The 26746-nt window shown below is 42.6% G+C and overlaps 1 protein-coding gene across 9 annotated transcripts in view; it reads right to left on the bottom strand.

Annotated features, from left to right (window-relative positions):
* Nucleotides 1-26746, bottom strand: part of PTPRT (protein tyrosine phosphatase, receptor type T) — a 315834-nt gene that overhangs the window by 248314 nt on the left and 40774 nt on the right. For all 9 annotated transcript variants that reach the window (XM_017735146.1, XM_017735147.1, XM_017735148.1 and 6 more), the window contains exons 2-5: nucleotides 20071-20342; nucleotides 14143-14224; nucleotides 10900-11015; nucleotides 8819-8993 (exon numbers count right to left, since the gene is read on the bottom strand). In XM_017735146.1, the coding sequence (XP_017590635.1) occupies nucleotides 8819-8993; nucleotides 10900-11015; nucleotides 14143-14224; nucleotides 20071-20342 (645 nt within the window). The remainder of the gene's footprint in view (nucleotides 1-8818; nucleotides 8994-10899; nucleotides 11016-14142; nucleotides 14225-20070; nucleotides 20343-26746) is intronic.

The raw sequence follows: 26746 nt of genomic DNA, 5'->3' as shown, positions 1-26746 counted from the left end.
AGAAAGAGAAAGAGAGGCAAGAGATGTACTAAAGAGAAACCTGGTTAGAAACAAAAGGAGAAGGAGGACTGGAATAATGTCATTAGACAGGGGTTTTGTATATCTTGGTGCCAGAGCAGAGCATAATCACAGAATGATTTGGGTTGGAAGGGATTTTGAAGCTCATCCAGTCCCACCCCCTGCCATGGGCAGCGACACCTTCCACTATCCCAGGCTGCTCCAAGCCCCATCCAACCTGGCCTTGGGCACTGCCAGGGATCCAGGGGCAGCCCCAGCTTCTCTGGGCACCCTGTGCCAGGGCCTCAGCACACTCTGTGTAAACAATTTCATCCCACCATCTAATCTCTGCTCTTTTAGTTTAATACCATTCCTGTTCAACTTGGAGGTGTAATAGTGCAGCTGTTTGGCAGGCAGCACGGACTTTTGGGAGCTAGGAAACAGCATATTATGGGGTTTTCTTCTCAAATTCCTAGGCCAATTAATAAAACAATCGCAGGGCTTGCTGTAACCATCACCCCATTGCTCAGCACATTTCTGGTCTTAGATCTAAAGCATCTTTAAAAGTCACAGCTGGGGTGATGGGGAGGATGAGACCTGAACCAGTCTCCCAGCACCAGAGGAGGTATTTACCATGGCAGAAAATCTGCACATCAGAGCAAAGCTGGAAAGCAGCTCAACAGGTTTGAGGGGGTGATTCTATGAGGAGAGTATTTCATCAGCTTGCAGCTAGAATGGATGCTGGGAAATTATTTGCTTTGAAAAATGAAGCATTCTTCAGTTGGGTAGAGATGGAAAAAGAGGGTTGCAAAGTCTCCACTCCAAACTGCAATTCTGGCTGTTTTCTTGTCTCACAATCTCAGTGTTGAATGGTGAACCAACTTCAAAGTGATCATTTTTTCCTTAACACTGCAACAGGCTCTTTAATCTCTTCATTCAGATAGGACAAATGCAAACATAATCAACATCAGCTGCTCCCTGGAGTTCAGTCACGCTGGCTTGGAAAGCAAATCAGCTCAGCTCCAGCATTCAGAGCTAAATGCTATGCAAACTTTAAAAATCCCATTCACCTGAACTCCTGACACGAACTCTCACAATGGTCTCCATTCAGCACCACTCACAGACTTCAAAAGCCTTTTGCCATCTCCCAGATTGGAAGCTAAGAAGACTCTGGAGCTGCCTTAATGCCAGTATCCTTAGCCCCATCAGTCAAGTGTTTACAGAGCTCCATCATGTTTTCCCTCATGAACTTTCAACCTTTTTTACTTTAGGATTAGAGGCTCAGCTTGTAAATGCCAACCTCTAAAGCAGCAGAGGAGTTTAACCTTTCAGGGTCTGTAGTGGTGTGTGAAAAGGAGGGAGGAGAGTGTGTTTGGCATGCAGACCTGGAATCTCTGATAGCTGAGCACCCACAAGAAGAGATTGTGTTAGGAAGGGTTAGACCTCACCACAATCCAAGGTGCTTCAAGATGTACAAAGCAAAAGAAAGCTAAGTTCAAAAAATCAGGGCAAGATAAGGAAGCAATAAATAATTTTAACTGTTTTATATCTTGCCTTGCAGTTTGTTTAAAAACAATAAAAATTAACTCTGGGCACACGTTTCACATATCCTAAGAAACCCATCCGTGCAATGTGGAGGCTCACAGGATGATGCCAGCAAAAAATGAAAGCTTAAATCAAGGCAAAGACAGCTGGGGAATTCATCAGCACCTGGCTCAGGGCAGAATTTTTTCCTTCCACAGGTGATGTTCAACTTCTTTAGTTCAGTGTCCTACAACAAATGCAAGACTTCTGCAGACAGCCTGTTAGCTGCAGGAACTACTGCATGTCTGAAAGAGATCAGTATCTGAGCCTCTTTAGGGTCTTGTGCTACAAAACTTTTAATAGTTCTGGTAACTATTAAAAGGTATTTGCATCTACAGAAACAGCTTTCTCTTTTCTTTGGAAATTAATTGGTTTCTCCCACACAGATGGGATCTCCAGGTCTCACTGTATTGCAAACACACCCTTTGTTTTGCACTTTAAAGATTCTCTGACTAACAATCACCTGTTCTTACTAAGAAATCTGGTGCATCTTAGCTTGTATTTCACATCAAGTAAAACATTACTTTTTTAGTGTGGCGGTTTTTTCTGCTGCAAAAGAAATGTATTTTGATGTGAAAGGGTTATCCCTATCCTGCTGAGGTAATAGGTCATGCTCAACAATTATATCCCATAAGTGTCCTGCCTGAACCATACCAGAATCTTCACCAACATCCATGAATGGTGACAGATGATACTTCAAGAGACTTTTCTTGAATCAAAAGCAGCTAACAGCATTGTAACCACAGGATTGATAAATTAAGAACAGCTTTAGATCCTATTTTTCAGGAGAAGCCCATTAATAACTTCCCTACAATTAAGCAGGCAGAGGAAAGATGAGCAGAAGAGAGTTAACAATGAATGTGACTCATCTTTTGTGCTAAGTCTTTAAGCTCAGTCATAAGCAAAAAAAAAAGTGTAATTATGAATTGTAATGTCACGTGAGCATCGTTAACAATTAACTTGCATGAAAATTCGTACGTTAAAAAGGAATAAAGAAGAATGAAAAGCTGCCAGGTTTGTTTTATAATGGCACATATCTGCTGGTCATCCACTGCAAGAACACTTCCAGGTAGGAAAGGCACTGGGATGAGTTCTTGGTATTTTATGTTCTTTTGTGAGCATCAGCTGTCCTGAGTTAATTTCTGTGCAGTCGCCTTAAACCTCCTTAATAAATCTAACAAGAAACTAAAAGGTTTGCATGTATATCATGTATTTAGTCAAGGCACTCAGTGGTGTGATAGGAAAGCCATTATCATTTCCCAGAGTGTTAGAAACAAGGTCAAGTTTAAACCAGTACTCCCTGCTCATCTAACACTGGAACAAAAAAGCTACTGAAGAGAGAAACAAAGAAGTTGGGAAAAATATAGACTGAATTGAGAACACACCATTAGATTATGAACCTGTCACATACCCCTTGTAGCTTTGTGTTCTTCCTGAATATATTTATTTATACCTTGTTTTTTAATATAAACAAGAGAAACAAGGAAAGCATATTCTGGACCTTTACTGCAAGTCAGTGTGGCACTGGATGCAATGCTGAAAACTGGATCCTTTATATAAACTGCACATTAATCACTTCTCAAGGAAATGGCTTCACTTCCCAGCTCTGTTTTGGAAGTTAAACATAAGGAGAGGGAAATGCTTCCTTTTGAGAGGACTCATGTTTCATACTACTGAAAACCTACAATTCAACAGCTTTGTCTTTCATCTCCTTCATTGGCTTCACAGATAATAGGTTGGATGGAAAGAAGAGAAATTGGAGCTACAGCTCGTGGTGAGCTTGGTGTTTGTAATCTCTCTGCCTCCCCTTTTCTTACCACACACCTACCTAATGATTAAAACTGAGTTAAAGCAACTGCTACAGAGCTGCACTGGAGAATTAAACAGAGCAGTGCCAAGCTCAGGTAATTACCAGCCAACACCAAGGAAGGGAGTGTTACATTCCATACACCGCTGTGACTGCAAAGAAATAAAGGAAGAAATGATTTTTTTCAGACACTCTATTAATGACAGAGCCATTCTCCCTCATTCAGATATTTCCTAGGCAGCATAATGCCCATAAACAGTCTGGATGCACTTCTCCCACTCCGTGCTGGTGTAGTGCTCAAAGGAGCAACATCATCACATGTCTTATCACATCTGAACTCAGCTTCTCACAGCACAGCACATCACCTTCTGAGCACTGACTGTACTCTGTAAACTGGGAAAGAGCAGAGAAAGAGAGAGCAGGCAGCCAGGGAACCCTCATTATCACAGTGTCCTGACACTGCTGGCAGCACCAGCCAGGGACTGACTCCTGCTCACAAGGTGAGAACTTTGAGGGCCTTGATTAACGTGCAGAACTCAGGCAGATGAATACAGACATGCACAGAAACTTCTGCGATCTGGATGAACCTGATAAATTCAGACAGGAATTTTCACACCTTCCAGCTCCTTATTAATGCACATGGGAAAAAAATATATTTTTAACAGTAAAATCTAAACCAGACATGTACCACAGCTGAGCTTGTCTCCCAAAGCATTCTAAGGGACAGAGGGATGTGGCCTCCCAGCCACCCTGATGGCAAAAGAGGACAGTTGCAATGCAGAGTCTACTTTTCGTATCAACACCCCCACCCCCTGGGTGAAGGGTAGGGACTTGAGCATCTCCAACAGAGCTTTTACTACCCCATCATGGCAAGGATGGTGTGTCAGTTTCAATGGGCACATTTGGCATGAATATCTCAGGGTGTAGAACTATCTGTGTATCAAGCATGAACATATTTTTTTTTAGAAAAATAAACAAACCAGTACCCAAAAGCTTTAAAGGGTCTTTTTCATACTCATCACACTTGTCCAGAACAGCTCTATAGGAAGTGAAAAACACTGGAGTTGGTGAGTCTCCTACATAATTACAAGGAAGACAACTCTCTTTTCATCCCAGGAACACATTCCAGACTATGTTACACATATATGAGTCACATACTTTCATACCCACACTGAACTGCTTGTTTTCAAGAAGTCAGTGGAGAGCCTGATGTGACATTTCTAGAGCCAGCTGCAGCCCAAGATCAGGCTCAGCTGAAGAACAGAGATGTTCTCATTTCCTATGACTTTTAAGCTCCAGAAAGTTCTTTCTTTTAGTAGAACTTTCTGCTGTTAAATAATTAACTGGAACTATTCTGGAGTCAGCTCCAGTTATAAATACTGAGACAGCCAAAATACCTGCAGAGCTTTTCCTTGATGAGTCTGTCTTAGAACTGTAAATCTGAATCTTTCGCAGTGTATTTCATACTGGAGAAGCTTCCATATAAGGATTTATTTAAATAGCTAATTATTTATCATGTTTTTCACACCTGAGTATTTCAACTCCAACAACTTGACAGGGTTTTTTTCATTCAGTTTATTGCTTAGTGCTTGTGTCTATGTTGTTTTCCTTTGTTTTGTGGTTTGGGGTTGGTTTTTTTTTCTTGTAAATTCCAGTGCCTGCTTTTAGGAAGAGACTCGGATCACTCAAGCAGATTTCAGGGTGTACCTGGTGAGTTAATAAACAGATGGTGGAATTACAGTGACAAACATCACACCAGAAAAGACCTAGAGAGAGAATAGTAAACAACTGTGACAAGGAACCCACCTCTCCCTCTTGTGTCACTCAAGGCATCAGCTCTTCGTGTGACTGATAAAAGCCTGATAAAAGCTGTCCCAAATATCACAGGGATGACAGAAATCCACTCAGGTTAAGAGACAGGTTGTTTTTTCAACCAAACACTTTGAAAATCAACTAAGACAAAACTGAAGAGAACTAGAACATACCCTTAGAGGTCTGTAGAGAGGCTGTGCTGAGGCTCAACAGGCTCTTCCTAACCCTGTAGCAGCAGAACAGACCCTAAGAAAATGCCAGGAGCCTTAGAAGAATTTTAAGGTAGCAACAGGTAGCAGTAAAGTAATTTTGAGAGACTTCTGGAGAGTGAAAATCTCAGCAAAACTGGCTCATGAAAAATAGGTTATAGATGATGTAATATTCCCTCTTTATCAGCTAGCTCTGCATGGATTCCCACCATATACTGAGTGATTAATTTGGGTATCCAGAGTACCTGAAAGGAATCAAGGGGAAAAAAAAAAAACCAACTGCAAACAGTCCTCCATACACTCCCCCAAAGAATTCAAAATGTTATCCACAGCCTTACCTAATGTGGCAAGTGTCCTGGAAGGACACCAGCATTAATACAGACCTTAAATGATAAAATTCGAGCCAATTTCCACAGTGCTTTAAACAACTTTTACACAATCAAAGCCTACATTTTGCTCAGAATACCAGTAACTGCCACCCAGCTTTTACTTAGAAGAAAATTACAGGCAAGAGATGTTCCATTCAGGTGTGAGCAGTATAGCAAGACAGAGAATCTCTGGGTTTTTTTTTTAAACTGCCCTGTACAAAATTGTATTAAATTACTGTATGTGCAACAGTGAGAGAGAAGAAATAGAGAAGAGCTATTTCCACTGGAGCACCAAAGGATGGCAAGGGGTGCAGGTGGAAATGATAGGTTTCTCTGGTCGGGCTGTTAGGACTGGAGAGTGCAAAGAGAAGAATAAATGTATTGTCATTTATACAAGGCGGAAGACAAAGAAGCATTAGCACATACAGCAAATAGCTACCTACAGAACAGCATTTTCACAGGATTACAAATGTATCTCCTGCCACTAAACACACTGCAATAATTTAGAACTAATACAGTTATGTTCTTTTGTATAAGATTGCCAGTAATTACTTTACAATAATACATTTCTCTCAGTAAAGGTGCCCACAGACAAGCAAGGTGGTGTGTATTTTACTTCATTCACCATTTCATTTGCTGGAGCAGGTATTTACTGTCCGATTTGGGGTGTAGGAGTATGTGCATTTCAAAGTAAAACCTCTATTTTGATATCTACCAAACTTTTTCATTCAATATTGAGAAATGGAAACTAGTTTCTGTTCTAAATACTCCAATAAAACTTCTTGTGCATAGGGAAGCAAACAGATCTTTCAATTAAAAAGATACACAGACACACTTTTAAATCTTATTCTTTGCTGAAGAAACACCCTGTGATTTTTTTGTTCCTCTGATGAAGAAAAAGCACATGAGAAGCAGAGATTTAGCTTGGATTTAGCAGGTTTAGGAGCAGGACTATCAGTTGAGCAAAAACTTCAATTCCAGGCTAATTGAATGTATGCTCAAGTACATTATTAAAATTCAATAATTATCTCTTCAGAATTAAACAATTCCAGTTTGCTTCCATTTCAGCCTGTGCACATGCATTACAAATTTGCTATTATTCACACTAAAATTAGTCAGGCTGGTTGGCAGTCCCAGTATGTCACAGGGTGGTATCAAACTGACCTCAAATGAGCCACTTAACCTCACCTGCTCCCTAATCAGGGATGAGCAGCAGGACTGGACCTTCCCACAACAACATTATTCTCTTAAGGTTTCTTCCAGGTGGGTTCATCTGCCTGAGCAATCCAGCAATGAAGCCATCAGCATCTCTCCTGGTGGACATCCAGCCATCCATGGTTTTAAGTTATTCTTCTATTTTTTCCCCTGCTGCTATCAACAAACATGAAGTTCCAGGCACCTAACTCAGCTTGGAGTGCTCTGATACCTGGTTGCTCTGGAAGGCTGCCTTCCCTCTATTTAGCTGTGGTACAGTCCTAGGTATGCCACTCCTGGCAACTCAATTCTGTTCTAATCATGAACTAATTCCTCCAGACTGGAACAAGATACAGGATCACCGGGTGGGAATTAAAAGCACTTGGCATCCACAACAAGCATTCTCTTCATGATCTGTGTCATCTGAACATCTGCACCACACAACACTCCAAGGCACTACAGAGGCACCTGATCACCAAATGACAGAATCAGCTGGCAGAAAGTAGCACAGTGGACGACTTGATCTCATTTCAACAGCTGCCCTCCATTTTCATACCCTCCATTTAGATCAATAAATTATACCCTGTGAGCACACCCAGACTTCAAATTCCTCTCACCCCAAACACAGGGTACCTCAGGAACTACTCAGCTGCCTTCCGAACGCACCACCTAAGAGCCAGTGAGCATTCCTGTCGTGCAGCTCAAGGCAAGTTTGAAAAATAAATAAATAAGAACCCAGCATAGGGAATAGCCCTTCACCACACACCTTGTGAAGGTGAGATTGAAACACACCTTGCCTGTGTCAGGCTCTTGAATCATGGTAATTAACACGGCTAAAATCCAAACACCCTTCAAGAACTACTGATGCTTCTACTGTGGACTTCAGGGCATCAGCAGAATCAATCCCAGCATTTACTGCCAGCAGCCCTGAGCAGCCTCTCCTGACACAGTGCTCCATCACAAGATTATTTTTGCCTGATAAAATACTGGAAAGGAAAGCAGGTGAATCTGACTGACAAACTGTTCAGCTGACTACAGTAAAAGTCTCCACAGCCACCATATTTTACTACAAAAGCTTACAAAGAGGGCTGAGTGCAAAGTTTAAATTCAAATATTCAAGATACCAACTTAAACTCATGCCACTTTTACCCTTTTTTCTTATTTTAACATGCATGAAAGAAGAAGGTCCATGTCCTGGGTTGCAGTGTATTCTATTACCATCCTCATGAGCTGTTGAAATCAGGTGGGGCAGTGTTTCCTTGCCTCCTCCCCCCAGACTATCTTTCTGTTAATGGCCCATCATTGTCCTGCCGAATGACTCAAAGATAACTCCCTCCGGACTATCTACTGTTAATGAGCCCAATCAACACTTGGCCTCATGACTCATGACCCCATTGTGAGATGCTCCACCCAGAGGGAGGAACCAAGCATCCCATCCTGGATATAATCTGAGATTCTGAACACCAGAGACAACCTTTCCACTGCATTTCCAGAGGACAGGAGCTACACAGCCACCACTGGACCTTCTGAGGAAGAGCAGACCCTTTTTTCTACAGGATCACTGCTTCAGAGGACTGCAGCCACCATTCCACCAGACTGCTACCACCACCCTGCCTAACAGGGACTCAGGTCGTATCTTGACTCTGTCGGTTTGAACCAGTGTTTTCTTTTAGGTTTTTTTTTTTCCTTTTCTTTAATTTCCCCATTAAATTGTTATTCTGACTTAGTGCCTCCCACTGGTTTGTTTTCAAACTAGTACATCCAAGAGAATGCCAATTTTTATACACAGTTGTCCTCTGGGAGGAAAACACTCCTCTTGTATGAATTTGCTGGTTCCATGCTCGTACCTTTCACAATTAACTCGGCGTAGTTGGAGACCCCGGAGCCGCCGTCGGAGCGGATGACACAGCGGTACTTGCTGATACTGCGCTGCGATGTGTCGGCCACACTGACCGTGGCAGAGAAACGCCTGTGGTTGACCACTCGAGTGACCATCAGGGCTGTGTCCCGTCCATTCCACTGCTGCAGAGACAGAGAAAAATAATGCAATAATGGAGACAGGCAGGACGTGCATTTGTGCATCTAGGTGTAATTAATTCCTGGGGATGTTTAACATCGGTCAGAGCTCTGTGTTCATACTGCTGGGAGAGGTCTTGTACAAGCACAGCTTTCTAAGAGAAGACTTCAGCCATTCCCTCAGGAAATCCACAGGGTTGTGTGAGCTGGGCCTTAAAGAGCCTTATACATAGGTGAGGGGGCTGAGGCCCTAGGACAGGGTGCCCAGAGAAGCTGTGACTGCCCCCCTGGATCCCTGGAACTGTCCAAGGCCAAGATGGACAGGGCTTGGAGTGACCTGGGGCAGTAGAAGGTGTCCCTGCCCATGGCAGGGGCTGGGGCTGGGTGGGCTTTAAAGTCCCTTCCAACCCATTATGTGAATCCATGATATATTTAAGTTCACACTTCTATGTAATATTTGAGATATATCTGGGCATTTAATGTGTTCTAAGGCTAGAAAGAGGGTGAAGGGTCTAGAAGGGAACCCATATGAGGGCCAGCTGAGAACACTTGGCTTGGTCAGAGTAGGAAAGAGGAGACTGAGGTCAGACCTTTCACCAGGGGCTGCAGCTCCTCCCGAGGCACAGCTCTGATCCCTGCTCTCTGTGACCAGGGACAGGACTCAGGGAACAGCTTGAACTGTGCCAGGGGTGTTCAGGCTGGTTATCAGGGAAAGGTTCTTCCCCCAGAGGGTGCTGGGCACTGCCCAGGCTCCCCAGGGAATGGGCACGGCCCCGAGGCTGCCAGAGCTCCAGGAGCGTTTGGACAGCGCTGCCAGGGATGCCCAGGGTGGGGTTGTTGGGGTGTCTGTGCAGGGCCAGGAGCTGGGCTGGATGATCCTGTGGGTCCCTCCAGCTCAGGATATTCTCTAAGATTAGTTCCTGCAAAGGCTGCAAAGTGGCATCTCTGACTGTGCAATTCCACACAGTGTAAGTAGAGGCCCCACTTGGATGTGAAAATACAACAGCTGAAGGCTTTGTGTTCACCTGGGAAAACACTACAAATGAACAGATTCTGTGAATTTGGCCTTTTCAGACGCAAAACTCTGATTCTGGACCAATTTAAATAAATTGGTTGGATGAGCAGACATCCTTGCATATCCAGCATTCCCCAATAAACCTCTCTACCAATGCCAGGCCACATTTTTCCAACTGGAAAAGGGACAGACAAAGAATTAGCCAGAAATTGTTCTCCACAGTACAAACACCTCAACTTGCTCATTTGTCCAGTTTATTAGGAATTTCAAAGCAAAGCACATTGCTGTTTTGCCAGTTTCCAGTAAACAGTTTTTAGGGTTGTTTCCAAGGCTATTTTCACTAAATGTTGCCGTTTTAGAGAATGGAAAGCAGGTTTCCATTAACAACAGCAATTATTTCCTCCCCAAACTCTGCTTCTCACAGGGAAGGGTTCATACTGCTACAGGTCAGAATTGTTTTTATACACAACTAATTGTAACAGTGGAAAGATTTTAATGAAAGAACCCAAAAAAGACAGAATAAGTCAAAAATATATCTCAGTGGATGCTGAGAACATTTTTAGAGGGTGAGAGGAAAGCAGATGGCATAACAGAGCTCAAGAGAACTTGTTCCACTTCCTCTCTCTTCTGCTTTATAGCTGAGTGTTTACAGGTACGTGGGCATTTGTTTGAAACCAGAATTTTCCTGTCACTGGCCATTGTTTCCATTTTCTGTACCCTAATTCCATGCTTTGTCACCTTAAACTCTTGCCTAGAAATGATTTCAGGCAGTTCTTCAAAGGATGTCGATGAAAAGATTTTGCCTCATCACCAATCTTTCTCTACCTCTATATTTCACTTGCAAAAGCAAACAAACCCCTGAATTAAACAAGACAAACCACCAGGGCATTACTGTACCTGGAGCCAGAGCTTGTCGTGCTGGGACCACTTCCCCCCAGCGATGCACTGGAACGTCGCGTTCTGCCCCACGTTCACCTCCACGTTCTGCAGCCGTAGGAAATGGGGGGCTTTTCCTGGCAAAAGAGACAAAGGATTGATTGCAAGGGTAGAGCAAGGCAGGACCCGACTGTGCTGCACCCACCCAAACATTCCCCAAAGCCGTGGGACTCTCCTTGCTGAAGTGGCTTTGCAAAATAAAGCTGCCCCTCAGCATTTAACTTTTCCCTGCAGAGAGAGGTGGTGATGGAGATGAGGGAGGGTGGCCTAAGGGATCTTAGAGAGCCCTGGCACCTCTCAAAACACAGACTTGGATCAAATCACAAGTTCATGGTCACCGGCACAATTTCTTATTGCCTGCTATAAAGAGTAATTGAGTAATCTCTTTTCTTCAGAAAACTATGTTTCTAAAAAGGTCAAAAAAAGTCAAATGCTTTTGTGCTTGTCAAGCATGACTGACCCAAACCTCATTTTCACAAGGGCTTTTTATCCTTTTTCTTTTATTGACCATCAAATACATCCTAGACCTTTAGAATAATGCATCATCAATATCAAATCAGCTATTAAATGAAATATTCATTTAAGTGACAGTATTGTATCACTGGTTTAGTTTAAGATCACTGATACCAGTGTTTTGCTGACACTAAATTCAGCATTACTTCAAAATTAAACCAGTGATATGAAAAATGCAGGCACTGATTTTTTTCACAAAGGAACTAGATAGGAGGATTACCTTTCTGATTAAATACCAGACTGAGTTAGGTCTCTATTTAGCTTAGAAAAGTATAAACAAGATTACAGCAGTGAATGCAACACCTTTAAGTGAACTAATTTCTTGCAGGGCTTCAGAAAAAGTTTGTGTATCATTTGAGAAGTTTCAGTAGGACACACTGAATAAACTTACGCCTGAAAAGGTCCGTATTTTCCAACATCTGTACATTTTCAAGTACGATTAGACACTGAAATACATAATTTCAGAGGACATTATAACCTCTCTTCTTCCATTGGAAATCAAAACTTCCAAGGGATGTGGGCGTCTGTGGCTGTGCATGGCTGAGACTTGATGTACAAGAGTTTGACACATGAGCAGAGAACACGTCCCTACACCGTGTCAAATGGTTTTATCTGCTTCTCTGTCCCATCCAACACACAGCTCACTGACAGTTCCTGAAGGACAGGGACTCTGTACCATCCTGCTTTCTGGGCAGCAGGCATTTGCATGAAGATTTTCTGGAAAACTCCCTCTGGGGGAGATGCAGAACGTTCTACATGGCATTTCAGGATAATTCTAGTATTTCTGCCTGCAGTCTACAGTGGGCAGCTGTAAGTCAGCTACAAATACAAAGGCGTAGAGTCCCACCACTCCCAAAATTCTGGTCCTTAGGTCTGCCCAGCTTCTGGAGCATGGGTTGTCCTGTGATGGCAAGGGCTCATGCACACAGAGTCAATGAGCTTTTAGCATAAGGAAAATGGATATTCCAGTGCATTGCTTCACTGGACAAAGGGAAAAAAAGAGGTAGCACCAGCAATATATTTATTTTTCTGGATTACTGTGTCATCTAGGGGCATTTCACTGTTTCTGCTGGCTTTGGTTTGCCTGCTATGCTGCCATCTGTGAAGGTAAAGCAGAAATGAAGAAATAAGACCAATGATTTCAGCAACTTCCAGGGTCACCAGGAGCTTCATGGTCCCTGTGTTTTGATTTACAACAATTGTAAAACAAATCTGAGGGGCTAAGCTTGTACAAGGAAAGAGAACACGTGGGTGACATTTACCCTGGTGACTGTCACAGCTGAACAACAAAGGCAGCACTGGGAACCAGAGAGGAGAAGCATTTACAGAGAGACTGCAGAGAACTGGCAGCCTGTAATGAGCTCTGTGTGCTGGGGGTTGCAAACAGATTAAAAAAAACCCCAACCAACCAACCCTGTTTGAATCATTTTGGTGTTGAGTCACCAAGACTACACTTAATTTTGAGGAAGGACCTGAAGAAATGGATTCAAAATCAGTTTACTTAATTAAGCAGGGATATAACACAACATCCTGCCTAACTGCTTTAAATCCCATCATTTTCTTGTGGAGGCTTTGCCCCGTGGTTTATTTAGTGGCCTCTTTCCCAGTGAAGGGACCAGCGATCACCCAACACGCTGTGGAAGGCACAGACCATTTGGGGACTTGTCTGGATGATGCCAGTTATCAGCAACATCTGGTTAATACAGACTGTAAGTATTTCTTAATGAAGTAAATGCACCCAAAGGCCTGAGCACTGAGCACATGGTAAATACAAATATAATTTACTTAAGCAGCAATTAAGCATACTGCAGTTATCAAAAATGTCCTGTTAAACTTGAGCAGAACCATGTCTGTCACATTGAATGGCAGATGTTCTTTGACATTCTGATCACAGCAAAACCAGTTGATTTCACTCCATCCATATGATCCATCATTCTTTTTTTGTGAGCAGCTGTCACTGACTTACTGAAACCATGAGCCAGAAAGAGGGCTTGTTAAAAAAAAAAATCTTTACCAGAAACTGTACATCGCATCCATAAAATATACAAAGCCCTCAAGCCCCACTGGAGGGGTATAAAGGAACTGAACAAGGTCAGACTCAAAGACTGAGGCTCAATGCTTCTTTAAACATGAAAAAAGTAAGTAAAACTCAGCTTATTGTTGTGCCTGCAACAGAAGAAATGTAGCACTAACATTTTTGAACAGTGTAATGGAGCTGCATTAGTTTCTACTTCTGTATAAGTGCAGGGTCTGAATAAGATTTATTTTTAATCTCTTTACAGGCTTTCAGAGCAGGTCTAATGTGTTGAGACCAACCCACCTTTGGGACAGGCCTCTTACCAAGGAAACACTGAAACAATTTGTTTGGTTGTTCTTTTCAGAAGTTGACCACACAGGCCGTTTTGAGATGCCTTTTAGATTGTTTTCTACAGCAATAAGATCAAGAAATAATAAAACCGTCAGTTTATTAACAAGTAAAGGAGAGGGAATTCCACTAGCTATAAACTGAGAGCAGCTTTGCCTTTTGCTCAATTTGCAAAGGTAGGTAATTATGCGAGGCTGACTGTCCTTAGGGGTCTTGGAGGGATATAAGACATTTTAGTGCTGACCCAGCTGGGTAAATCACTCCCTTCCACTACAAGCTGTGGCCTATAACACACTGGTACAGTCAGAAAAATAAAGAGTGCTCACTGCAGGGATGGGCGAGAACTCTGACTTCATCCACAGCTATGTACCCGGGGTGTCCTTTCAAAGAGACAGATTCAAATATCACCTGAAACACAAAAGAAAAAAAAGATTCTGAAAAAGAACATTTGCATGAGTAATTTCAGCAGTCGCCACATTCCGCTGTTATTCCAATGCCTGAGTCATTGGAGGCATTTAGTTAATAACGAAGGGATACCAGGGCAATTCAGTGTGTGAATGCAACACCAAATCTGTTGGGGATGGAAAACAAAGACTTAGAGCAACACTCAATAGGATTAGAGACAACTCTGTGCATCTCTGATTTGGAGATGGAAAAAGTGCCCTGGCTATATTCCCCCCCCTCCATTCATCTAAGCACCAGTCCAAGAACATTAAGTGGATAATCATCTGATATCTTGTTCTCAGCAGGCCTTGGACAATTGGAGAAGGCACTGCACGAGATAGAATTCTCTTCCTGAATCAGTGACTATGCATGGATTCTGCTGGAGAAAACCTTGATTTGCCGTGCAGGCCCTTGCAGTACTAGAAAGTAAATTACAAGCAAAGGATGACACTGGATTCCGGACTGAAATAAGATTTTCTCAGATATAATGGTGTTGTTTCTGCCTCTCCCTGGATTCCACTAACATGATCTGAGAAGGAATATTCTTAAAAAACATGCAGAATTTCTCTTCATTAATGGTACATTAACCAACCTTTTCCTTTTTTGTGTACCTGTATTATGAAAGCATTCCAGTAATGTGGGCCTGAAAATACAGATATTTCATCACAGATTAATAAAAATCTCCTTCTTTCCTATAGGTTTGTGATTTTTACCTGAAAAATTGACCTGAAGTATCTTATTATAAAAATAGATGGACTATCAAAAAATCAGCAATGCAGGAAAAAGAAAAAACAATCCAAACAACAAAAAGTAAAAATCTGATAGAGATCATTAAAAATAAGTTAATTGTTGGAAAGTGGGGCAGTGGAGGGGGAGATCTCAATCTGGGAATCAACAACAGGACATGGAGAAATGGAGAAAAGCTGAGTCAGGGCAAGCTCAGGTTGGGCATTAGCAAAAGATTCTTCAGTGGGAGGGAGATCTGTCCCTGCAGTGCCCCCCCAGGAAACAGGCACAGCACCAAGCCTGGCAGAGTTCAGGGGGCATCTGAAGGACACTCTCAGTCACATGGTTGAGTTTTCAACAGTCCTGTGAGGAAGGAGCAGGGAGTTGGATTTAATGATCCTTATGGGGCCCTTCCAACTTGAGTCATGCACAAGGAACGGGAAGTTTAGAGATGTCAAGCCATAATAATAATAAAAATGCAGACTGATGTTAAATAATCAGTGATGCTACCTCCCAAATTAGTGATTCTCTTCCCAAAGGAGTGAAGTGCTATCCTTTAATACGTTAAAAAAATGAATGGGTGGAGATGTAATGGGTGCTGTCCTCTGCATTTGAAAGGGAAATTCCCAGTCTGACTCCATCTGACTAAAGCAATGCTCGCACTGTACTGAACTGCTCATTTTTGCATGAGTAAATAATCAGGTTTCCAAGGACAGAGTTAATTACATGTTCAGCCAGCACAGCTATTGCCATTAGAGCAGTGTCCTGGTGCTGCTACTTGTTCCATAGGAGAAAGTACTCCAGTCATTTCTAACTTCTAAAATTCCCTACTAGAACACAGAGGTAACTATTTAAAGCCAGTTTTCAACAGTTGTTTTTGTTCTAAATAAAAGCTGGCATTCCCAGCCTGTCACTGCTCAGCCTTCCCTTTATCTCCTTCATCAGAAGACTTAATACAGTAAAAGGTTCAACTGTCCAAATGCTGCCCTGGCTAAATATAGACCCAAAATATCCTTCTGAACTACAGAATTGCTGTTGTTAATTTTTCTTTGTATTTGGGCTTCCAGAACATCGTTTCTACTCGAGTTTCCATGACTTCCTAAGGTCACTTCCCCCATTTCAAAACATAGATGTGAGATCTCCTGAAAGACATCCATAAGGAAACAAAGGCATAAAAACGGGTAGAACAAAAAAAAATAAACAGGTGAAGACAAACTAAGAAAAGCTCATAATATGTAGAAATAAAGTTCTCCTCCAGAGGAGACTAGACAACAATTAGGCTGCCCAAGAAACACCAGGAAGATAAAATAATCCAAAAAACCATTAGCAAGTGTTTTGTGTTATCAAGGTCCTTGATAGGCTTTTTAGGGACTGTATAAAATAAGAATATAAAATAGGAGTCTTTAGTATGGAAATCATAATTACTTTAGCAATTAAATAACATTCATGATAAAAATTACATTTACTGGGAAGGTCATGCAAGGCTCTACTGCAGCTCCCCTCAGACCTGAATTCAAGTGCAACATTACAGCTACAAAAATCTTATTTTAGTTTTGCATTTGTGAAAAGTCATAAGCCACAACAAAGTAATTCTCAATTATCTGCAAGTCAAGAACTCAAAAAGTTCTCCAGGGCATTGGCATCAGCTGTGAGTGGGTGGCAGAAGGAAGCACCAATATATGGAGAATTGCCTTTGGTTAATTACCAACACGTACAGGGTCTTTAATACAGCACAATACAATTATTCCAGTAGCAACCAACTCAGCTTCTAAAAAATCCCTGTCCACTGCTGCAGAATCCACTGAGTAGAGGAATCCTTTCAACTCAAGCAATATTGTTTGACTGTTTTATTCTGTTCTGCTCCACACTCAGATGTTCCTGCCCTTTCCCAGTTCAAACTTACACATTATTGTCTTTTCGTGTGTTTTGAAGCATTTCATCCCTGTCAAAGTGAGAAGCACAGAAGCACCCAGGCTTTCCTGAAAACAGGGAATTGAGACCCAGCGTGAGGAAAAGGCAGGAATTAATGTTTCTGGGGCCCATTTCTGCAAATCTCACACTCAGTATCACTCATGTCCTTTTAAATTCAGTTGGAAACGCAGCACAATGGTTCAGACATGCAATGCTTTGCTATTAACAATGCTTGGCATTTAAAGTACTTCTCAGAAATTAATACAGTTGACAAAATACAAAACTTCACTCTCAAAAAAACCCCACATTCTTAAATGCTCCTGAGACCTGCAAATACAAAGTCACTTCATGTTTCCCTCCTGATAAACGAGCCCCTCTGCAGCACTGTGATTTACCAACAATGTCTGTGTTAGCAGCGTAGCCCAGCTCATCTGCAGCGCTACAACAGTTTTCTCCCGGCATGGATCAATAACATTCCTTGCTATACATCAAAAAAACACCTTCCTGGCAGACTCCAGTGCTGCCCTTGGTGCATTCTGGGACTGAGTTCATCCTTATGGCAAGCAGTAATTCAAGATTACACGCATTACCTTTCTCCAAGAACCATTAGAGCTTTTTCTCGCTACGCTGAGAAACATTTGCAGGCTGGGAATTCAAGTACAAGTAACTCCAGGGTAGACATGATAAATCTCCCCACATTTCTATCTCAGCTAAGTGCTTTTGCAGCCAGGTGACTCCTATGACCCTGGCACAGAACTGCCAGACCTAAAACACGACCTCTGACATCTGGTTTGGGTACCAGTTTTCCACTAGCCACATCTCCAAAGTTCAAAGTACTTGACAAAGCCCCAGACCAGGGCAGAGAGCTTCAGATTTTTTTGACTGGCTGAATTTTTGATGCACATCCCAATCCAGGATGGTGTGGTTTCTGTGAATTAGGATTATAACCGACGTTTTGCCTGATGCAGATTTCAATATTTAGGGAAAATGTTGTTTTTACCCGGTCTTTTCAAAATACAGAACATGCTGTCAGGCCTCTTGTGTAAAAAGAGTTCTCCAGGAATACAATTTTGATTTAAAGCTGACAAATAAATGACAAATGTGAGGGTGGGGAGGCCCTGGCACAGGGTGTCCAGAGAAGCTGTGGCTGTCCCTGGATCCCTGGAAGTGTCCAAGGCCAGGTTGGACGGGGCTTGGAGCAGCCTGGGCTAGTGGAAGGTGTCCCTGCCCATGGTAGGGGGTGGGATGAGATGATTTTCAGGGTCCCTTCCAACCTAAGCCATCCTAGGATTTTACTAAATAACACTCCAATGGCTCATTCTAGTTCCTGAGTGTGAAACAAGTCTCTCCTCAGGCAGCAGCACACCCAAGTTTTGTCATCCTCCCACCTCTGGACTTATTTAGCCAGAAGTGTCACTTTAGGCTGCCAAATACCAATAATTTTTTCTCTTCATTTTTTTCAAGCTTCAAGCTCTCTTTTTTCTTTTTATTTTTTTTTAAACCTTGCTTAAATGTAGAAATTCACAGGACTACAGACCAGCAACAAGGTGATTTATAAAACCAGAGACTGAGATCAGTCTACTAGACCCCCATAATACTAGGACAGATCTCAAATTTTAAAAGCCATGCTTAAGGAACAAAAATACAAGTATGACAAGAAGGAAACATCACTCTCACTGATCACAAAGTTAGTAAGAAGCCCCTTGCATTTTCTAGGAAGGACTGCTCCTGGGCAGGTACTGCTGCCTTCTAATCCATTCATTTTTGTGCTGCAGTGGAAAATTCTTGTTTGATTTAAAGGATTTTCTTTTGCCCAGGAAAAGCAAACTTGACCCGCCAAAGCACTTGTAAAAGACCTAAGTGAGGCTCAGGAAGCCTCCTATTGATATATCAGAGAGCAGGATCCCTCTTAGTGTGAGATCAGACTGCCTTTTGCAGGTTTTTCAAGCACTGATTTACTGGTGAAAGATCATTTCTGTTATCTCTGTGGAGCACCTGCTATGAAGAAAATTCTGGTTGATGCCCAGGATCACGTTAATATGAATGGAGTAGGAGCACTCCAGTGCGCCTTCAGAACAGTCACAAGTTGTGCACTGCCCTTAAAACACCACTTTCCACACATTTGCATCTCTTTATCCTTCCCTCTCACCTGCCCGGTGCACTCTGTGGATTCTTCTGGTATCCACAACTCTTTCAGAGGCAGAACATTAAAGCATTCTCCTTCAGCTCAGATTTTACAGACCTCCTACCCAGTTATTAGAAGCAAGAAAAAGAGAAGCTTTCCTACCTGCTGTTTTTTATTCACAGACTATTTGCTGCCTTTTCATGGCCCATTCTATCCTGGTCCCTATCTCACTCATGGCTTTTGTTAGTATCACATGGACATCAGATCTCCTGCAAGGTTTAGGATGCAATTACCTCCTAGGGTTTTTTTTTGGTGTGTGTCTTGAATATAAAACAAGACAAAAGTATTCCTTCAACACAAAAAGTAGTGTGTGAGCCTGTTGTGTGCAAAATATCTAACTGAAACTAAAACAATGGCTGCAAAGCTGCCACATGAAGTGTGCACAACAAGTAGGTGTAGAACTAATATAATCAAAAACTACGGCAGCCATTACATTCCTCAGCTCTGCCCTTGCTTAAGAAAAAAAGTCTTCTAACAGAATAAATAAAGCTGTGCTAGAAAGTGGAGGAACTGAGGATCTGGTGAAGAATATACACATCTGACACCATGGTACAAGAGTTTATTAGTACCTTATGTCCTTACACCCCTCATGTAGGCACAAGATGCAAAGCCAAGCCAATAAATGTTCCTTCTTATGGAACCAACCAAGGTCCAAGAATAATCCAGGCAAATTTATGCTGAGTACAGCTACACATCCAGAAACTCTGTTGTGTTCGCAGTTGCACAGTGCCATAGGAAGTGCCAATACAAGTGGCAATTTCATCATGAACGAGTGGGTCATGTCAATAATTGACTCCCATCCATCACTCTGTGGCCTGTCAACAACTACAGAAAAAAGGTGAGGAGGGAAGGAATACGTCAAGTTCCTATATAACCACTAGAGGTGAATTTATCCTGAGAGGAAAACTCAGGGAGGAAGGTGTCATTTTCAAAACTAACAATAGACATCCAAAGGAGAGAGACAGGAAAAAACATTACAAACCCCTACCTGATAAAAATGTGGCCAGAAGGTGCTGATGGCCAGCTCTGCCTTCACCCACCCTTCGGTCACCACTCCCGAGACGTTCCAGATGGGATTGCCCTGGGGCCCCCCGTTGACCTTCACGTAGACGTTGAGGGAGCCGGGGCTGGAGCGGTCCCTGCTGGACAGGTAATAGTGGAAGTCGATGCAGTGAGTGTCATTTTCCTTCAGCGTGGGCAGCAGCAGGTGAGCTTTCTGCCCCGATGCTCGCCCAGAGCTGTTCACCATCATGAAGGAGCCTGCAGAGCAAAGAAAGAAGAGAACAAAGGGTGGGTTTGCTTGGATTTTTGGTATAAACAGCTCCGTTTGAAAAGTCAGTGGTTCCCTCGCAAGCCACAAAACAAAACATTCCTCTGAAGGAACCAGCTGTTTGATGCCAGTTGTTAGGTAACAGAGAGAAAGGATATTAAAATTACAGGGTATATATACCAGTAGATTCAGGGCCAGCTAGAACCGCTTTAATTAAATAACTTGCAAATCAAAATAAAAATACTGTCTTGCTTGTATTATTTTATCACCTTGTGATCACACAGTCGCTCTAAACAAAAACACATTCCCACTTCAAACAACAACCAGGTTCTCCTGCTGCATACAGTCCCCCAAAAGCATATTCAACACAAGGTAACAAGTGACAGGATGAGTGGAAACAGCGTCAAGTTGCACCAGGGGAGGTTTAGATTGGATATTAGGAAAAATTTCTTCATGGGAAGTGTTGTAAAGCAGTGGAACAGACTGTGGAGTCACCATCCCAGGAAGTGTTCAAGAAATGTGTGTATGTGGTGCTTGAGGATGTGGTTTAGTGGTGAGCATGGAGCTGGTGGCTGGGTTGATGGCTGGACTTGATGATCTATAAAGGTCCTTTCCATCACAGTTTTATGATTCAACACAAAAACAACAGACCAAGCTCTCAGCTGGTATTTGCCCACATGGCCCCAACACTCTTCATCCCAATCCATACCTGTGAACCCTGGCACTTGAAACTTTTGAAGGTCACGTTAAGAAAACCCCAATTTTCAGAGCCCAAACAACTGAGGCTTGTTGACAGAACAGCAACATCTTGACTCGTAATAATGCAACAGGACAATAATTCTTGTGGGAGGGAAGGGTAGGCTGAATTTCAGGAAGGAAATGTATACTGATGCAATTTATGAGTTTGTTAACCTGGAAGTCTGCATCATATTAACCGTGGCACTTGATGTTGAACTCACATTTGGATTCATCAGGCAGTTATTTTATAGCACATTGTGTCTCCACTCATCTCCTCACAGATCCATCAAGGTGACAAATGCCAGCAGTAAGGGAGAACATGATGAGAGTTACTCGATTCAATTTTGCTGAAAGGATCTCCTTTATGTGGGTGCAGACACTCAGAAAGAGCTAAAGAAAACACCGGGACTGGGGCAGGGGGAATCTTTGTGTCAGCAGCCAGGCATGACAATTTTTAATCAAACACAGCCCTCTTGACACTCCTGGCTCTGATGCTGCTGCCAAGCCATGCTACAAATGTATTTGTCTGCTGGCCTCTTGCAGTTCACAGAAGACTGAGTTTGAAAAGCCCTGCCTCACTTCTGACCTATTGACTTTCCCTCTTCCTCACCACAGCAGGTGATTCAGATGAGCCAGGCAAACATTTGGATCAATTCCGTGCAGTGAACAGTCACATATTATAAATTTATAGCAGCTACAAACAACTTTCTCTCACAAAACTGTGGGTTTTTTTCTCTGTGTTTATATGATAGATATGCATTTTGTAAAAGATTGACAGGAGGAAGTCAATCTTTCAAAAAAAAAGGTTACATACTCTAAAGACCTTGGAAAATTCAAGTGCAATGCAAGCACAGCTGGGGAAGAGGAAGAGACTCCAAGAAAATTTATAGGCAAGATGGCCTCTGGCAATGCTACCTTTCAGTGGAAATGAAGGAAAAACAAAAACCAAAATGGTCCCAAATCAAGGAATTCCAGATTCAGCAAGGACTTGGAGAAAAGTTAGTGCTGAATCCAAACTTTCCAGTTTCTCTCTAAAAATCAGGATCCTGAAAAATGTCCATTGCTGATGTAACTCTGTTCACAGTCAACCATGCAATCCCATTCTTCAACATGTAACATATACACACTACTCTTAAAAATCTACTCATATAAACTAAACTTTTGAGAAACTGAAATTTGGGTTCTGTCTCTACGACCTGAGAAAATTTATTATCAGAAGGCACAGTTGCCAGCAGGCTTGGGGAGGCAGCGCAGCCTGTCAGCTGAGGCAGCAGGCTGGAAACCTGACACAGCCAGGTGTGGGAAGGCTGATGATAACACCCAGTTCCATGAGGGCTGGAGCCCCTCTGCCCTGCAGCCAGGCTGGGAGAGCTGGGGGCATTCACCTGGAGAAGAGATGGCTCTGGGGAGATCTTAGAGCCCCTTCCAGGGCCTAAAGTGGCTCCAGAAGAACTGGAGAGGGCCTTCAGACAAGGGCCTGGAGTGATAGGATGACAGGAAATGGCTTTAAGCTGAAGGAGTGTAGATTTAGATAGGATATTGGGAAGGAATTGTTCCCTGTGAGGGTGGGGAGGCCCTGGCACAGGGTGCCCAGAGCAGCTGTGGCTTCCCCTGGATCCCTGGCAGTGCCCAAGGCCAGGTTGGAGGGGGCTTGGAGCAACCTGGGATAGTTGAAGGTGTCCCTGCCCATGGCAGGAGGTGGCACTGGATGGGCTTTAAGGTCCCTTCCAATCCAAACCATTCTGGGATTCTAGGATCTCTAGCATTACACAGTTGCAAGAGCCACTCTTCTGCAGAGAATTTGGGAGGGAAGGCACTGTAAAACTGCTGAGCAAGGGCAGCATGGTCTGGAGGAGCTCAGCAGCTGCTGTGAAATGCTCTGCCTGAAGCATTTCAGAGCCACCTGAGCACAATGAAGACGAGTTCTCCATTTGCCAATTCTCCCATGGAGGAGGCTGGTGCAGCCCAGTGAATCCCTCCAAGAGCAGCAGAGCTCCTGTTCCTTCACAAGGTTCTTGACCAAGCGCCTCCTACACTGGGGAGGAACCCAGGAACAGGGATTTTTACACCATAATCGACTGCACTGCACCTGGCTCAGCATTCCACTTCTGGGCATGCCTCTCAACTTCTCTCTTTTCAATTTGGGTAATATGTAGATTATCCTGCCCTAAAGGACTACTCTGAAGCTGTGCTTTGTCTAACACAGTACCGCCCTGGAACTGCGCTGGGGGAGGTAAGAGTTTCAATGACACCAGAAGTTAGGGAGTATTTCACTTTTACAGATCCATATATAAAAATAATGAGCTTTCCTCTGGGAGAAAAAACATCAGCTTTTATAAAAAGTTCCAAGCAATAATTACAATTTTATTTTTTGCCACCCACAAAAAAATGAATCACAAGCTATTTGTGGTGACAACAGCATTTGTGCAACTGCTGACAATTCTGGGGAGGGTGGGGAGCCTGAATCCAGCGACTGACAACACCAACAAGAAGAATACCCATCCACCAAAAAGCACTTAGCAAAATAATTAGTCTTAATTGCTAAAGAAATAGCCTTCCAAACAATCACCATGGATAAATTATTCACAGCTTCCTATTTGTAGCATATGATTTTTTACACAATGTGTCTAGAGGTACAGGAGGAAATACTACAAGAAACACAACTTTCTCAAGAAAAGTCCTGATGAGAGGAATTATTTTATCACAGTGGAAAAGATGAAAAATTTCCACTTACAGATGCATCTCTGCCAGAGAAAAGAACTCACACCTTGTTTAAAGGAATTTGTTCTCTAGGAGCTCTACCACAGGCCTTTGTTTCCACAGAGCTTTGGAGTGGCAGCTTCCCCCACAAACCCTTCCCTGGGATACCCCAGGCACAGCCCACCCCACAGGATCCCAGAGAGACACCTCGAGCCTGGCCATCCTAGGGGCTGAAAACTTGTAGTCCCATCAAGACAATCATTGACGTCAGGCACACGAACAAAATTCATAAAATATTCATTCTATAAAATTCAGCTGTGAATAAATGATACCCTGTATCCTATAAATTGGCCCCAAATACACAGAGTTTTATTTTTATTCTCACAGTGTGAACTTGAACGTGTATCCTGTCCTCCAGAACTTCCACGAGGTTGCTCTGCATGCTCCAAGATCAACAGATGAGATGCACTGTCCTGTTACAAATGTCCACGTCCATGGAACTTGTGTGGGCAAGGTTCATCACTGAGGGGTAGGTGAGAGATCATGAAAACAGCTCCCACCAGGAGAAAATAAATGAAAAACAAGCCAGCCTTTTAAAGACAAATGTGGTTTCCCTCATTATCCTTAATAAGAATTGACATACTGTGATTCAGGGTCTCACAGATTCTTTAGGCTGAGCACAGAGCTGAAGCTGATGGGACTTATTCTCAATTTATAGGCCTATATGTGCAAATAAAAGAGATACAATCTGGTCTGCCACCAACAAATTACCTGTCACGTTTTCCACTCATACAAAGGACTAAGGAATGAATTAACATGTCACAAATGGAAATTATTGATCAACAGATGACTGAAAGCCACCTGAATGTCTACAGGCAAGAATATGAATAAAACAAAAGGTATCTTGGAGAAACTCTTATTTAGATTGTTGCATATCCAACTGGGGAAAAAAGAAACAAAAATATCATTGAGTTTCATTGTTTTGTTTACTTCCTTCCAGAAAGTTCAAAATTCCAAGTCTACAATAAACTGGAAAAAAAGAATTTTGGGGGGGAGGGGGGAAATTATCTATTCTGGGTAAAAGTTCTTTTTTATGTTTATTCAACAGAGAAGTATAAGCTCATTAAAGAAAATTGAGTATAAGGTCAATTAAACATGGTGTTCTTGGATCAACAGGTTGAATTAATTAATATCTCGCTGTTTTTATCCCGAATATGTAAAAATGGATGTGTTGTGCTCAGATCAGTCAGAAGCAAGGAGGATGGGGAGACAGTAAATAAATTCATTTTCAGAAATCCTTTCCAATGGCAGGAACATAAAACGCCACTCTCTCCTAGTTATTGAACATACCACTGAAAATTGGGGAATTAAACCTTGAAGTGCTCTCTAGTTGGCCATAAATTTCAATTTTTCCCCTGCTTGGTGGATAATGATGCCTTGATAAGCGTCCTATTATTGATGCATCTGCAACATAGCTCCTCTTTCTGGAGCCGAAACGGCGCTCTGCAGCAGATGGTGGCTATTGTGTTTACACATCAGCACTTTATGTTTGCCTTCTCTCACGTCTGCAGTAAAGAGAAGGCCGTAACTGAGTTTTTAATGGCTTTGCACATTGTTCATTAAGATTACATGAGTGTGTTCTGACAAATGACAGCTGAAGGAACGAGGCACCGAGAACCCGCCGGCAGCACCCGGCAGACCTTGGCTGGTGCTGTCTCACTGCTGACTTTGAAGAGCTGCGCTGCTTCAAAAGCCAAATTACAGCAACCATTAAAGACTTGAAAAGAAAGCTGTCAAAATGCTCAGCTGCAAAATGAGGCTTCTGAAACCTTGAAAACCAAACTCAGGTAATACAGTGTTGTTTTAAAGAGCGAACTCTTCCCGACATAAAGAAGCGGGTTTCCAGCAGGTGCACCAGCGTGTTTTTAGACGCAGTTTTGTTTATTGCCAAAAAACAACTCATCTCCAAGAAGGTGAGTGTGACACCTGTCCTTGTTAAGGCAGAACAAAGCAACATGGGATAATCTGGGCTGAAGGGGCCTCAGGCCAAGCCCCTGCTCAAAGCAGGATCAAGCCTGAGCTTATCACTGAGTCTTCCACACCTCCCAGGAGGATTGCCCATCCCCTCTGGAAAACCTCTTCCACTGCTTGACTGCCCTCATATTTTTTTCCCTTTTATTCAGCCCAAAACCTCTCATTTCCAGTTAGATCCTTTGTCTCTCATCCTCCAGGCACCTGCTGTGGTAAAAACTAACTCGGTATTCCTGATAACCTCCTTGTAGGAAGAGATTTGTGAGGCGTGACTTTGCTTTGCAGGAGTGCTCTGACCCTTCCCCAGTGTTCCGTTCCCAGTGGATAGCACTAGGGTCACTTCACTACCTCGTACACTGACCTGGAAGCCCTTTATCACAGGGATGGCTGCAGAGGGACAGATCAAAGCAAAGGGTCTCTCTGAAATACCTTCAAGTCAACCTGAAGGCCATAGAACAGTCTTTGAACACTCTCTATGTTAAGTATGACAAAATATGTTTATGGACAATAGAACAAAAAGCCCATCTACCTCAACGCTTGGTTTCCAGCAGTGGCAAAGCAGCCATTTTAAGCAGAACATGAGAATCAGGTTGCTGTGAAGCAGAATTTACCATTTCAATCTTCTGACAATCAGCAATATAAAGATTTTTTTTTTAAGTCAAAAGCTGCATCTATCCCTCTCATTAATTAGCCGCAGAATGATCTTTCTCCCATCATTTTTGTTGAGTCAGGAATAAGACTCAACAAGCTCTAGAGTTTAATTATACATTGTGCTGGGGAAAATAAATATTTCCACTCACTTTAAGCTTCTGTCACATAATTTGTAGTTCCTCTTTTATGAAATTTATGATTACCTACCTGCTCCACACTTCCCACATTTTTACATCCCTGTTTGTGTATAACAATGGAACAAGGCTCAGAAATC

Source organism: Corvus brachyrhynchos, unplaced genomic scaffold, assembly GCF_000691975.1.
Source record: "Corvus brachyrhynchos isolate BGI_N302 unplaced genomic scaffold, ASM69197v1 scaffold125, whole genome shotgun sequence".
Lineage (NCBI taxonomy): Eukaryota > Metazoa > Chordata > Aves > Passeriformes > Corvidae > Corvus > Corvus brachyrhynchos.
The sequence above is the reverse complement of the archived record's forward strand: the minus strand, read 5'-3'. Positions and strand labels throughout refer to the sequence as shown.